Consider the following 14,990-nt stretch of genomic DNA (forward strand, 5'->3'; position numbering starts at 1 on the left):
ATAATTGCAAATCGTCACAAGTGTTTGCAGGATAGCGTTAGTGTGCGGGAATCGCTGGTCGGCGCGGAACCGGGTCTGAAGGACCCGTTTCTTTAAACTAAACAGCTATGAGGAAGTTGACTCTCAAAATGGTTACTAACAACAAGATGGCTAAATTACACTATAATGCAACTGGCTTCCCACAACTGCCTTTGAAAAAACATTAAACCTAAGTTGGACAGAACATTGAACTGATAGCTGTAGAAACTGCAGCTCGCAAATGTGATCTTGACTTCAGTCTCTGTCCCTCTCTTTTAACACACCGACACCATCTCCCACACCCCAAACTTTGACTGCAGCAGTCTATTCCTGCCAGTAAAGAAAAAGCGATGACAAAATCAAAGCTTACTTTGGTCAGTTTGTAATGCCACTTATGTACAACATGTCTGAAATTCTCATAATCTAACTGGTCAGCCTTATTTCCTCCGTCGAATCCACTTGCTCGCAGAATCGTGAGAAACCCTGGGTAATTGCCACATTCCTGTGGGAGAAGAAGACGGACGTTAAGGAAACGGGAGACCCGGCTGGTTTGCACTGCAAATCCTTATGCAAATGACTTGAATAAAACCAAATTTCAATAACTTGTTGCGTCCAAAACAATATTACCTTGTCGTAGATGGTTCTGTCACTGTGCCATTTAGTAACCGTGTCCAACATACTACAGAGAAACCTGCCATAGCGACTAGCCTCATTCTCTGTGCAGCTTGCCACAGTATATATAATGTCAGAAAATACCTAAGAACAAAATGAACAGACTTTACAATCAAAAGGACAAAGAGACCGACTATACATATACATATCTTTTTTTTTAAAAATAAAATGCATTACCCGATCGTAACACAGAAGTGTGGAAAAATTAGGTGTCTTCAACTGATGAACTAATTCCACAAACTTTGCACAGTAAACCGCGTCTATGGCCGAGAAGATGCACCTTGGGAAGATGCACAGTTGGAGGAACTTGGTAATGGTCTCATTTTTGGTTGATTCTGAGGGAATTAAAACACAAATAAGCAGGTAAAGCACGACTAAGTAATTTACCCAACCAAGTATTGCCATCAATGGATCCATGATTTTGAAACGGGCGACATGGTGTTGTCAATGATGAGGCCATATTAGGAAATGGACCGTGAATGATGGAGATTAGAATGTAGTGCAGGAGATATTTCTTTATCCAGAGGGTGGTGAATCTGTAGAATCCTCTGCCGCAGACGGCTGTGGAGGTCAAGACATTGGGTATTTTTAAAGCGGGGATTGACAGGTTCTAGATTAGTAAGGATGTCAAAGGTTACAGGGAGAAAATAGGAAAATGGGGACGAGATTGAATGACAGAGAAGACTCGATGGGCCAAATGGCCTAATTCTGCTCCAATGTCTTATGGATACAAGATTATTTAGGTGATGGAATGCTGACTCTTTTTCCCACTAATGGCAGGGGGTTTTAGAATTTAAGGGCATGGACTTAAGGTAATGGTGGAGAGATTTAAGATCTCCAGGGCACATTTTTCACTCAGCGTAGTCCATATCTGGAATGAGTTGCCCGAGGAAGCTATTGATATGGGTACAAATATGGATTAAAAAAGACATTTGGACATATATATGGATAGAAATGATTTAGAGGGCAATGGGCCTAATGCAAGTCCATGAGACAAGCCCATAATGTCAATCTGGATGGCATGGACAAGGTGGGCTGAAGAACCTAATTCCGTGCTGTACAGCTCTATGACTAACAGTAACCACATGTTGAATTCAAATACTCACTGGCAAGTAACCAGTTATCTTTCTCCAATTTTAATCTCTGCACAACTCTATGAGAATGCTCCAGTTGCTTCTTTTCTTCCTCCTGAAGCTTATCCTGTAATGCTGTACAGCGTTCCTTTTCCTTTTTCTTTTTATTCAGGGGCTTGTTAAAAAAAAAAAAAAAATCGAGAACATTTAACGTGGTCATGCAACAAAACGTTGAAAACATTAAAAGTAACTTGCACTTTAAAATTACTTAAACACGAGGGTCAAGTAACAAAATACTTCAATATAAACTGTCAAAGTTGTTCACATGTACTGCAACTGATTATGCACAAGATTATCTATGCACAGTTTTTTTTAAATTAAAATAGCTATTTTAAGATTGCAACTAGTGCATCTCAACATTCAATTGTTCAAATGCATAAGAAAAAATTAAAATAAAGGACATTGGATGTTTTCAAGAGAGTTAGATTCAGCTTAGGGCTGAAGGAATCAAGGGATATGGGGGGAAAGCAGGAACGGGGTACTGATTTTAGATGATCAGCCACGATCATATTGAATGGCGGTGCTGGCTCGAATGGCTTACTCCTGCACCTGTTTTTCCATGTTTCTACAAAGAGCTGGAGTAACTCAGCAGGTCACGTGGCATCGCTGGAAAACATGGATAGGTGTTGCTTTGGATTTGGCCATTCTCGAAATTTCAGTCCGAAGTAGGGTCCCATCCGAAAAGTCACCTATTCATGTTCTCCAGAGATGCTGCCTGGTCTGCTGAACTACTCAAGCATAGTGCGTCCATTTTTTGTAAAGCAGCATCTGCAGTTCCTTGATTCCACAAATACATAAGTGAATTGGTCATCTCAATAATCAATTAAAATCTCAATTTTCAACAGTCATTCACGTGGTACGCAAGTTGCAGGTACAGCTTTGATGAGAGCGATGCTTTCAAGCATTTAACAATATCTCAGGGAGGGGTAGGGGTGTGAAAATGTACGGTGTGCTTGCTGCAGCCTTACCATTTCCTGATTGTCATCAATAGCTTTCATTTGGATCTTCAATTTGTTCACTTCACGGTCATAACTCGTATTGGGGACTGCAAGATCATACATGCAGAGAGACCAAAATGTGGCGTAGAACTGCGGGCTGATATCATCCCACACTTTGGCAGGGTGAAGCGAAACAACAGCATCATGTACAGGTGCCATTACAATTTCACATGCATTGATGTATTTGTGGACTTTTTGTTGTTGCTTGTTTCCTTTTTCAGCTTTCTTCAATTCATCATATTTTGACTGGAAGAAAAGTTAATATTTCATTAAAATGTAATTATTGTCCACAAGATCTGTCTCTATCCATCGCCACAGCTATTCATATGGGCGCCATTTCATGCTTGTTGCATTTAATGAGATTAAGTTCAATTACAAATATATGCACTGTATATATTGAGGACAAGGTCACTTGATCCCACAAGTCTGTCCTGTCATTAAAGGATAACCTTAAGATTCAAGAGACATTTATTGTCACATGCACCAATTGGTACAGGGAAATTTGGGGTCACCATACAGCCATACGAATAATGCCGTATTGACTGATTATAACTTCAACTGAGCATCTCCTCCAGCTGTGGTAATGTTTCAGTTTGTGTTGTTTGTAACGTTTGTGTACCTTCGATTTCCAGCATCTGCAGTTCCTTCTTGAACACGTAATGTTTCAGTCCCTTGTTTAATCAAGCCTATGTCTGCCTCTGTCTCCATGATATTCATGGACATTGTTTCCGTCAAGCTTTGAGGAAGACAGATCCAAAGGCTCTCAGGGCACAGCACAAAAACATTGCCTCAATACTTGCTGTGATTATATTTCACCTTCTATGCCTCATGCACTTAAACACTTGGATCCTGCCACATTTCAGACCACGCTCCTTCCTCAAAAGTATTCAAAGACTATTTCCACTACCATTTAAGACAGAGGTAGCCAAGGGTGTAAAAGGTTATTTTACGTAGAGGGAGATTCAATGAGCAAACAAACTTCTTGCTAACAGTATTTAAGAATCAAATTATTAAGGAACAGTTTATGTACAAAAATCAAATTTGGGATCTTAATGAATCCAAAGGCATACAAGAGGGATTCTTCTGGTAAATGGTGTGAATAAAATAACTTGTATTAAAATAAATCTCAACATTTTAATAAAGTACGGGTTGAAACTGATGAAAAGATATTTGGGCCCAATTTCATCATTCCAGCAATCATCACCACAGATGGATGAGTGAACTCAGGTAGCCCAGCTGACGCCCAACTGGCATCCTGTAAAGTCATGCATACAATTTCTCCTGAAGTGTCAAAACTCTTAATAGCTGTGGTAATACATCCAATATCCAAGCAACTTAATTTGACAACATTTTTCACAGTTTTTGTTTATTCATTAGCACAAAACTAACGTGCAGAAAACACCCAAACACAAAAATTTCCGAAAACATAAATCGTTTTATAACAAATTTAAGCTGCTCTGCAGCTGAAAAGCCCAGGCTTAGATTCTTCATGGGCTTTTGAATCTAGCCCCATTTAATTTGTTACAATCCCAACTTCTCCGAGACTATCAAATTTCACTCATGGACAATCAATTGCTGTGGCCAAAGTTGTACATGCTGTATTCCCCCTGCCAGTGAAATGAAATGTATTGAGGTATTCAAAAGTAAGATAGACTTGGTCCAAGGTTCAGTCCATTGGTTACCTGAACAATTACTCGCATGGCAAAAGGAAAAAGGAAAAAGAAAAAAGAAAAGGAGGCTCTCCAACTTAATGACATTCCCTGGCCATGACAAAATACCATCACAGTATTGCAGCTGGTAGAACTGCTGCCTCATAGTGCAAGAGACACTGGTTCCATCCTGACCTCAGGTGCTGTCTGTGGGGAGTTTGCATGTTCTGCCTACGACCGTGTGGATTTCCTCCAGGTGCTCTAATTTCTTCCCTCATCCCATGGGTTTGGAGGTTAATTGGCCTCTGGATGGAGTGGATGCAAAGGCGGGAAAACTGGGCCAAAGGGCCTGTTACCTTCTCTGAACTATTCAGCTCAATATGGAAACCAACTCGATGAGAGTTTAAAATATTCAAGCCAGTTCAGGAATTTTTCTTTTACCAGTTTTATCGATGAAAGTCTTCATATTTAAAGACTACTTGTCTGCAAAATATACTGATAAATTGGAAAAAAAGGTCATCTACATTCCATTCCGCAATACAAATAAACAAACTGCAAATAAAGCAGCACACCTACCGAAATGTGATGAGCATACATAGGACGAGACAAGAAAAATGCAGCATCGTGAGGTGTGTGAAACTGATTGCAAAGAACATCAATTGAAGGCACTCGTCTGATGTAATCTTCCGTACTTAGATTTGAAGCTAAAAATCCTCCAAACTGCACCAGTGTATCGTGGCACTGCAAAAGTAAACAGGGCAGATTGAGTTTGCATCTACAAACAGCATTTACAGATGTCTTAGAGAGACAAAAGAGGAGCTTGTCAGCTGCACGGAGGACAGAGATGTATGGTGCGTCTGTCACCGTGCCCGTCGGAAAGCAGCACCACTGCGTCGCTAATATTTTCAACTATGATAATGATGATAGAGTCATAGAGTGATAGAGTGACCAACAATGTGAAAAGAAACAATATTAATTTGGCAGTGACACCTCCATCATAGATCAAGATGCCTTCAGCTGCAAAACACATTTTTTTCCAGCTGAAATAGTCTTCAGACTACGACCAAAGGTGTACAGGTTTGTAGGTTAACTGGCTTTGGTAAAGATTGTAAATTGTCTCGTGTGTCGGGTAGTGCTGGTGTACGGGGATTGGAGACACGGAATCTCTAAATTAAATCGGCACGGTGGCGCGGTGGTAAAGTTGCTGCCTTACAGCCCTTGCAGCGCTGGAGACCCGGGTTCGATCCAAACCTCGGGTGCTGGAGTTTGTACGTTCACCCTGTGACCGAGTAGGCTTTCTCAGAGGTCTTCAGTTTCCTCCCACACACCAAAGACGAACAGGTTTGTAGGTTAATTGGCTTGGATAATGTAAAAATTGTCCCTAGTGTGTGTAGGATAATGTTAAGATGCGGGGATTGTTGGTCAGCGCGGACCCGGTGGGTCGAAGGGCCTGTTTCCGCTCCGTGTCCCTAAACTAAACTACAGTACATGGTTGATTAATTAATTGGTTCATTAATTGCATATTTTAATTCTTACCTGATCGTACAATTTCCCAACTAATTTCAGATGTTTCTCTCCCCCCTCCTGGAAGATAACACCGTTCCTCTGTTGGGCCATGAGGAGGCAAAGGGGAAGAGCCAGGTCGTGATCAAGTAGTGCATCTTTTAATCGCTGGGATGACTTCTTTGTGTTCCTAATTTGTCCAAAGTATCCACCCTGTAAACAAAAGCAACAAAATAATGATACAGATATCCCTTGCATTGTGAAAATAAATGCCCATAAAAGAAAACAAATTCAAATTACAAAAATAAAAAAAGAAGATTGCAGTGGTGTAGACCACCTGACCCTTCAAATCTGTGCCACAATTTATTGGAAACAGGCCACAACTCATTTTTGGCAATTCTCCGTGGCCCTCAACTCCGCTATCAAAAAAAATGTGTAACGCTGCAGCAGGTTCATATCCGGTGAATACGACCCTTAAAAAACTCCTGAAATCTTTACTTAGTGATTTAGCCTCCATAACCCTCCAAGGAAAACAATTCCAGATTCACTCCTCCTGTGAACAGAAATTGCTGTGCCACTATTGTCTAATGATTGTCCTTTTATCTACAGAGCTTTCCGCACAAGTAGAAATCTCAACCTCCACACTATCCTACATGGCCCCATAGCAGAAGCACCCACGTCGCGGGGCAGGAAACTGGAAATATCCTGAGCTAAGTCTGCCACCACCATCATCTACTGCGACAAGTGATGGCTCCCACTGATTGTCGTCGGAAGTCTGCGTCCTTTTCAGGGCGGATGATGTCAGCGAGACCAACGTTTGTAACAAGATAGGCACGAAAAGACTATCCTACATTATTATTATTATTCGTTCTTCTACTGGTTATTTTTAAAACTATGATATGACTGTTCTTTGATATAATTACTTAGACATACAAAAAAAAAGATCAGGTTATACATGTAGCCTACGCATTGATACAAGTTTGTAAATTAGTTTAACTTCGGAAGAAATGCCATTGTAATAACTGCATACATGTGAAGCTTCACCTCTTTGCCTTAAATATTTAACAAATGTTTCTCCGCCAGCTAATTCACTGCAGTAAAAATGAGTAGGAAGGAACTGCAAACGCTGGTTTACACCAAAGATATAGACATAAAATGCTTGAGTAACTCAGTGGGTCAGGCAGCATCCCTGAAGAAAAGGAATAGGTGGTGTTTCGGGTCGAGACTGAATCTGAGGAAGGTCTTGACCCGAAGCGTCGCCTATTCCTTTTGTCCAGAGACGCTGCCTGACCCGCTGAGTTACTCCAGCATCGTGTATCTCATTCAATGCAGTGTGCAGAATTATAAAAATCGACACACAATGTCACCATTTCAATCAAACCGGTTACACAAGTGTTTACATTGACTTTGCCAATATTTAGTCAATCAATTAATCTGAAAAAGTTATGTAAGAATGACATGCCTCTGCTTTTAACTGTTCTCCACCAGTCATAGCTTCCAATTGCTCGGTTGTCATTTCCTCTGTAATTTCAATACCAGCCATCTTCTGCACCACCTCTTTCAGGATCAGCAGGTCAAAACTAGATTAAACAAATTCAATGATAAATATTTTACACAAAAACAATGACCTCAATTAAAAAAGCATCAGCTTTATTGCCGACTGTTAACATCATATCAAATTAGTGAGCAATGTAACAAAAATCGAGTGAAATTGAGCAAGTATGTACATGTTCACTGATGAGCAACAAATTCAGAATATTGATTTCTCTAACCGAGTAACCCCGTCATTCCCTCTCTCTCTCTCTGTCCCTCGCACCAGCTTGTCCTTTTCACCAAACAGCTAACAATGGCCTGTTTCCTTTATATTTCGGTAGGGGGCGCAGCTCTGGCAGCAGCCCTGTCAGCAGCGCGTCAGTTTTTTCAACTTTTTTTTTTAGTATGTTTTAAAGTATGTGTTTGATGTTTCTCGGTGTGTTTTGTGTGGGGGGTGGTGTGGGAGGGTAAGGGGGAAACCGCTTCGGTCGCCTCCTCCATGGAGAGGCGACTTTTTCCAGGTCGCCTCCCCTGTGGCCTAACATCAAGGATCGGCGCGGCCTTTCCCGGAGATGCGCCCGGGGCTTCAGCGGCGGGCGCAGCGTGGACTCTCGTTGTGGAGCGGGTGAGCCCTCGCTGGGGCTCGCTGGAGGGGAGCACTCCGTTTAGCTGGCCCGGGGCGGCTGGCAGCCTGAAGTCGCAGCCTGAAGTCACGGTCTGCAGAGCTCCAGCTAGTGCGGCGTCTACAGCCCGCAATCCCTCGTGGGGGACCCGGGAAAAGAAGAAGCCATCACTGCCGGCCCGCGGCCAACTTCTACCGCGGGGCCGGCATGGACTTACCAACACCCCTGGAGGGGAGCTTCGACCGCCGGCCCTGCAATCTACGGTGCTTCTGGCTGCGGCAGAGTCTTTAAATCTTGACCGCCGGCCTATAACAACTTAAAGCCGCAGTCTCCGGTGAGGAAGAGCCGATCCTGGACTGACTCTGGACTCTGGTCCTGTCCACGGGGGGGGAATGGAGGAGGACTGGCCAAATTTTTGTGCCTTCCACCAAAGTGATGAATGCTGTGGTGGATGTTTGTGTTACATTTTTTATTGTGGTTGTGTGTTCTTTGTTATTGTATCGCTGATGACAACCCAAATTCCACCAGCCTGGCTGTGTGGTCATTAAAATACAATACAATACAATACAATCATCGTCACTTTTTTGCATATCTTTCATTCAATGTTCTTTATCTCTCTACATCATCGTCGAAATCTCTAATTTCCCTTAAGCCCCTGTCCCACTTACGTGCCCTTGGCACGCTAATTACTCGACCTCGTCGTCGCGTTGAGTTGGGACGATCCCGCGTGTCTTCATGCGTCCGCACAGCCGCCTGGAGCGTGTGACCTCATTTGAAGATGGACACAAAATGCAGGAGTAACTCAGCGGGACCAGCAGCATCTCTGGAGAGAAGCAATGGGTGATGTTTCGGGTCGAGACCCTTCTTCAGTCTGAAAGAAGGGTCTTGACCCAAAACGACATCCACTCCTTCTCTCCCGAGATGCTGCCGGTCCCACTGAGTTACTCCAGCTTCTTGTGTCTACCAACAAAATACATAGCAAGGAGGATATAAAGAGTGCAGGAAGGAGCTGCAGATGCTGGTTTACACCGAAGATAGACACAAAATATCGGTGTAACTTCGCAGGTTGGGCATCTTTACACCAAAGATATAGACACAAATGCTGGAGTAACTCAGCGGGTCGGGCAGCATCTCTGGTGAAAAGGTGAAAAGGTGATGAGGAATCAGTCTGAGGAAGGGTCTCAATCCGAAATATCACTCAATCATTTCCTCCAGAGATGCTGCCTAACCCATTGAGTATCTCCAGCATTTTGTGTTTATCTATTAAATATGTGCCTCAGTTTCCTGATGTCAATTTAGTCTTCTTGGAGCTGCCCGTTAAAAATTAAATCAAGCCACTTACGAAAACACATTCACACACAAAAATAGCAAGCCGCAGATCTATATTTTGAAGATTTGGTTATTCCAACTGAAGTTCATACCACAAATTATTACCGTTACAATGACAAAAAATAAACCAATTGTAGCATTGTAGCTTAGAGATGGAATCAGGCCCTTCCACCGATGCTGACCATCGATCACCCGTTCACACTAGTTCTATATTATTTCATTTTCTCATCCAATCTGCTTACACAAGGAACAATTTACAGAGGGAAATTACCCTATAAATCCACGACTTTGGGATGAGAGAGGAACCCGGAGGAAACCCACATGGTCACAGGGAGAACGCACAGATAACAGACCAGAGTTCAGACACAAATCCAGGGCTCTGGCGCTGTGAGTCTCCTAAATTACAAGCTGCAGAACAAGATATTAGCTCAGAAGCAGATGAATTTCCACTTTAAAAATTCCCAGTGACTTGGCCTCCACAGCCATCTGTGGCAATGAATTCCACAGATCCACCATCCTTTGGCGAAATAAATTCCTCCTCATCGTCATTCTAAAAGAACGCCCTGTCGTGTGGTGTTTGTACATTTCCCGTGACCGCGTGGGGTTTCTCCAAGTGTTTCCTCCCACATTCCAGAGACATGCAGGTTTACAGGTTAATTGGCTTATGTAATTGCCCCTCGTGTGTAGGGAGTGGATGCAAAATTGGATAACAAGGAACGAGTGTGAATGGGTGATCGATGGTTGGCGCGGACTCAGTGGGCTGAAGGGCCTGATTCCATTCCGTATCTCTAAACCATACTTTAAGATGCTTATATTAGTACATGCTAAAGCCCCCAAACAAATAAAACTCCACCTTTTCCCAGCTTTTAGTTGATTTGCAACGTATTGCAGAAGACCAGTGAGCTCTATCGGATATTTTCTGAATATTGCACCACAAAAACTTGCCAGACCTGTTCAGAAAAAGAAACTCCAGTCTCAAAGACATTTCAAAAGGACAAAATACTTCATTAAATAAATCGAGTCCATTAACCTTAGAATTATTTTTTTTACATACAGTAACTAAATAAATAATGCATAGTTAAACTTCACAACATTTATTAGCTGGACTTCAGGAAATGCTGTTGTAAACAATAACTCTACATACCCAATGCATTCTTACAGTATCATTATTTTTCCCCATCCCATTTATTTCCATGCAGTTCACAGAATAAAAACCTAACATATTAATGTCATTTTAATTAACCTCAAGTTACACTCATGCATTTATAGTAATCTTGTCAACATCTAGTCATTCATCAAACTGCTTTCTTCTCTTTTTGGCATTAAAACAGGACAAATCTCTCTAGAATTTTGTGCACAATTCATCAAGTTTATTGTGTTCTGGACTGGAAAGCTGTCATTTGAAGCTCCTGGAAACTGTTATTTCCAATGGAAATGACATTTGCAAAGTGAAACAAAAATCTTACTGACTCTGCAACCAGGTTGAGATGGTGGTGTCGTCGTGCTTCATCCTTTCTTTTTCCGGGTTGGCCAAGGCCTCAATGATGCAATCTTCTCACAGGTTAAATGAAAATTTCAAATTTCAAATGAAGCAGTAACTTATTTCGTCTGAATATGACACAAATTTAAAGGTGTCAAATCTAACCAGAGTTGGATGAAAGGTCTTGACCCGAAACGTCACCCATTCCTTTTCTCCAGAGATGCTGCCTGACCCGCTGAGTTACTCCAGCATTTTGTGTCTATCTTCGGTGTAAACTAGCATCTGTAGTTTACTTAAAACTACAAACTTAAATCATTCCTCTTTTTTTGAACCCAGAGGACCAACATATTCCATCTTGATGCATTCCCCCCCGCGCCTCGCCCTGTAACTAAACGCACACCTACTTTATTCAGTTGTACATTGGACTCCTCAAATTGAGATAACTGGTACAAATATGTATTCACTGGGCCTAAAGGCATGTTTCCTTATTGTATCTCGAAACTAAACACCTCAATTTAGAAACCAACTTGATGATTCAATGTTGATTTGAAAGAGTTTAAAATATTCAAGTCCGTTAACGAATGACATTTTTTATTTTACCAATTATATTGATAGCCTCCATTTTTAAGGTCTTATCTGCAGAGTATTATGATACGTTGGAAGGTAATCTACACTCTATCCCACAATATTTTCCACATAATACATAAATCTCCAATTAATCACTGATAGATAATTATTACTTTCAGCTGCTTTTTAAGGATACAAGCCAAGACATCATAGTTCAAGGAAGTGAGGTATTTCAAAGAATCCACAACTGGAGTAATTAGGTTGTCATACTTCTGAATCTGTGACAAAATCTGTAATGGACAAAAATATGAATAAAGATTAATTCTACTTACAAGAAAAAAAGAATGTTACCTATTACAATAAGAGGTCAAATTCTCAATTAAGATATTTATATGTTTGTAAAATTATACATTCGGGTTGTTAGCAACCAAGATTCATCAACACAAGGAAAGCTTGCTTTAATTTAGCTGTGATTTATGAAGGTAAATGAATTGAGGATTTACAAGTAAGCAACTAAACGTGAACTCAGTGCCTTGTACAAGTGTAAAAATTATGCATGAAAACCGGATAGTTCGGTGGATACAAAAACCAATAAATAAGCATGTTTATTATTTTTCATACACCTACTGGAACCATAATCCTCAGACAATTGGATATTTTTAAAGAAAGACACTGCTGGGAACAAGGTTACAAAGGAAGCTGCAAAAATGAGATTAAATATTCCACTTTTGATAATACTGGTCGAGAAGAACCAGAACATGTAGATTTTTTTTCTTAACCCCTTCCCAATATCCACAGATGCACCACTGAAAGCATCCTATCAGATTCGTATGGCAACTACTCTGCTTATGACCACAAGAAACTGCAGAGTTGTGAACGCATTCCAGTCCATCATGCAAACCAGTCTTCCCCCCCCATCAATCAACTCCGTCTCCATTTCATGCAGCCTCGGGAATGCAGCCAATATAATCAGGATCACTCACATCTCACGTGAAATTTAGTATAGCAGAGTGTGGAGTCATGCATTTTGGTAATTATTAGGCGTAGATTATTTTCCAAATGGAGAGAGAAAATCCAGAAATTGGAGGTGCAAAGGTACTTGGAAGCGCTGGTGCAGGACTCCCAAAAAGTTAATTTGCAAGTCGAATCGGTAGTAAGAAAGGCAAATTAAATGGTAACATTTATACCAAAAGGACTAGAATACCAAAACAGAGATGTAACTCTGAGGCTCTATAACGCGCTGGTCAGGCCGCATTTGGAGTACTGTGAGCAAATTTGGGCCACAGATCTGAGGAAGGATGTGCTGGCTCTGGAGAGGGTACAAAGGTTTACAAGAATGATTCCAGGAATGAGTGGGTTAGCATATGATGAGGTTCTCCAGCATGTTGTGCCTATCTTTGGGATGAACCAGCATCTGCAATACGTTTTTACACCAGCAACTGGGTAGTTTGACAAGTGGTGGACACCTTGAGCCCCTTCTGCAGCTTCTCTGTGCTCCTGATGCAGACCTTAAATGTCATCCAAATGGTTCACTTTGAGTTTGATGAGCCAAAGATTCAAAGGAGTCAGTGGAAGAAAATAGCATTTTTTTCCTTGGAGGCTTTAAATCATTCCCTTTGCCTGTCTTATAATCTCTTCCCCAAATAGAGTGCAGAGAAGGTAATTTATTCCTTAAATCTGGCGTCAGGTATGCACATAACTTGGTATGCCGACTATCGCCAGCCAAGTATAAGAAGGGCCTCAATAATGGATATGTTGGCCAGGGAGAAGACAATTGCATTGGCTCACTTGTTTCAGTGAATATGGAAGATTTTTGCAGAGGCAGAGTTTGTGATCTTTTTCCGATGCTTTGACATTCTGCTGAAGGTTATCCACAATTCTGAAGCATAGCGGTGGTCAAGGATTGCTGCTGCCTGGTAGACTACAAGTTAAATGCCAGATTGGAGGTCTTCAAAGCACATTGAAGGCAAAGCGATTTTCATCATCAATATCTGACTCTGCCAAGAGTTAGTTCCTGACGTATGGGACATGGTCCATGTTTTCCATGATCTTGAGATAAATCTTTATTTTTAGAGAACAATATGATAAAGCAAGGACATTTTGAGAAAGTCTATGCTTCAGTGAAAGTGTCAACAATGGCTCAGTGTCAGTGTGTGTGACGCAAGCATTGTCTGTAACTGAGCGAGACAAGTTTTGCTAATCTTTCTTCTGGGGTGTAATTGAAGGTTGGACAGTTTGTCACTTACTCTTGCCAATGTACAAACATCTCTGTTCATTTAATTATCTTTTGACGACATCCAAGGTTTAATAAAGTGTACAGGAATTGAATGAGAATTAAAAGTTAGTTATGGGCCTGTCCCACCTAGGCGACTTTTTAAGCAACTACAGGCGACTAGTTTGTCGCCATATGTTCGCCAGCGGTCGAGTTGTCTCCTCAGTCGTGCAAAAAGTCTTTCTGGTCAGTGCTAAATTTTCAACATGTTGATAATTTAGCGGCGACAGTGTGCTTGACGCCAATGGTCGTAGCTTGACTTTTCCTGGCGTAGGTGCTGTCGTAGGTTGTCGCCAGGATGACGTAGGTCGTTGCCGGTTTTTCGGCGACCTGCTACGACTGTGACAGTCACTGGCAGTTGCCTAAAAAATTCGCCAAGTGGGACAGGCCCATTACTTACTGAGAAGCTTTTGTTTGCCATTCTTGACATTAAATTTGTGTATTGAAAATATCAGTTGTCCGAAATTTAATCAGTGAATTGAATGCAACAATAATAAGATCCTCCCTTAAAACTAAATTCTGAAATACCCAAATTGTCAGTGAACATTACCTATTAAGCACTGACTCACAAATTCTCATATTGTCTAGTTATAAAACATTACCACTGTGGAATGAAAATATTTCAAACTGGTGCGGTGATAGAACCATCAAATATTTGAAGGATAATTCTTGTTCCATAATGCCTGAACTTGCCACAGTGCATTGTGGACACAGCCCAGACCATCACACAAACCAACCTCCCTTCTATTGACTCCATTTATACCTCACGCTGCCTCTGCAAGGCCAGCAGCTTAACCAAGGACGTATTGCAGCCTGGCCACTCCCTCTTCTCCCCTCTCCCCATCAGGCAAAAGGTATAGAAGTATGAAAAAAACACACCCCCAGATTCAGGTACAGTTTGTTCCCAGCTGTTATCAAGCAACTGCATCATCCTACCACAACCAGGGTGCAGTTGTGAACTACCATCTATCACTTTGGTGACCCTCTGACTATCCTTGATCGGACTTTGCTGGCTTTACCTAGCACTAAACCTTATTCCCTTATCATGTATCGGTGCACTGTAAATAGCTCGGTTGTAATCATGTATTGTCTTTCCGCTCACTGATTAGCACGCAACAAGAGCTTTTCACTGTACCTCGGTACATATAACAATAAACTAAACTGACAAATTCGTCAAGTCTCCAAAACAGAGAGGGAGTGAAGCCAAGATTGA

The 14,990-nt window shown here is 41.5% G+C and overlaps 1 protein-coding gene across 6 annotated transcripts in view; it reads right to left on the reverse strand.

Annotated features, from left to right (window-relative positions):
* Positions 1-14,990, reverse strand: part of thoc2 (THO complex 2) — a 105,507-nt gene that overhangs the window by 39,699 nt on the left and 50,818 nt on the right. For all 6 annotated transcript variants that reach the window (XR_008724310.1, XR_008724309.1, XM_055643553.1 and 3 more), the window contains 11 exons: positions 11,702-11,795; positions 10,929-11,009; positions 10,312-10,408; positions 7,436-7,553; positions 6,007-6,186; positions 5,047-5,211; positions 2,792-3,067; positions 1,797-1,938; positions 868-1,025; positions 646-774; positions 389-520 (listed from right to left, as the gene is read on the reverse strand). Coding sequence is in view for 4 of the 6 variants with exons in the window: in XM_055643553.1 (XP_055499528.1) it covers positions 389-520; positions 646-774; positions 868-1,025; positions 1,797-1,938; positions 2,792-3,067; positions 5,047-5,211; positions 6,007-6,186; positions 7,436-7,553; positions 10,312-10,408; positions 10,929-11,009; positions 11,702-11,795 (1,572 nt within the window). In the remaining 2 variants the exon portion in view is untranslated. The remainder of the gene's footprint in view (positions 1-388; positions 521-645; positions 775-867; positions 1,026-1,796; positions 1,939-2,791; positions 3,068-5,046; positions 5,212-6,006; positions 6,187-7,435; positions 7,554-10,311; positions 10,409-10,928; positions 11,010-11,701; positions 11,796-14,990) is intronic.

This window comes from Leucoraja erinacea, chromosome 12, assembly GCF_028641065.1.
Source record: "Leucoraja erinacea ecotype New England chromosome 12, Leri_hhj_1, whole genome shotgun sequence".
NCBI lineage: Eukaryota > Metazoa > Chordata > Chondrichthyes > Rajiformes > Rajidae > Leucoraja > Leucoraja erinaceus.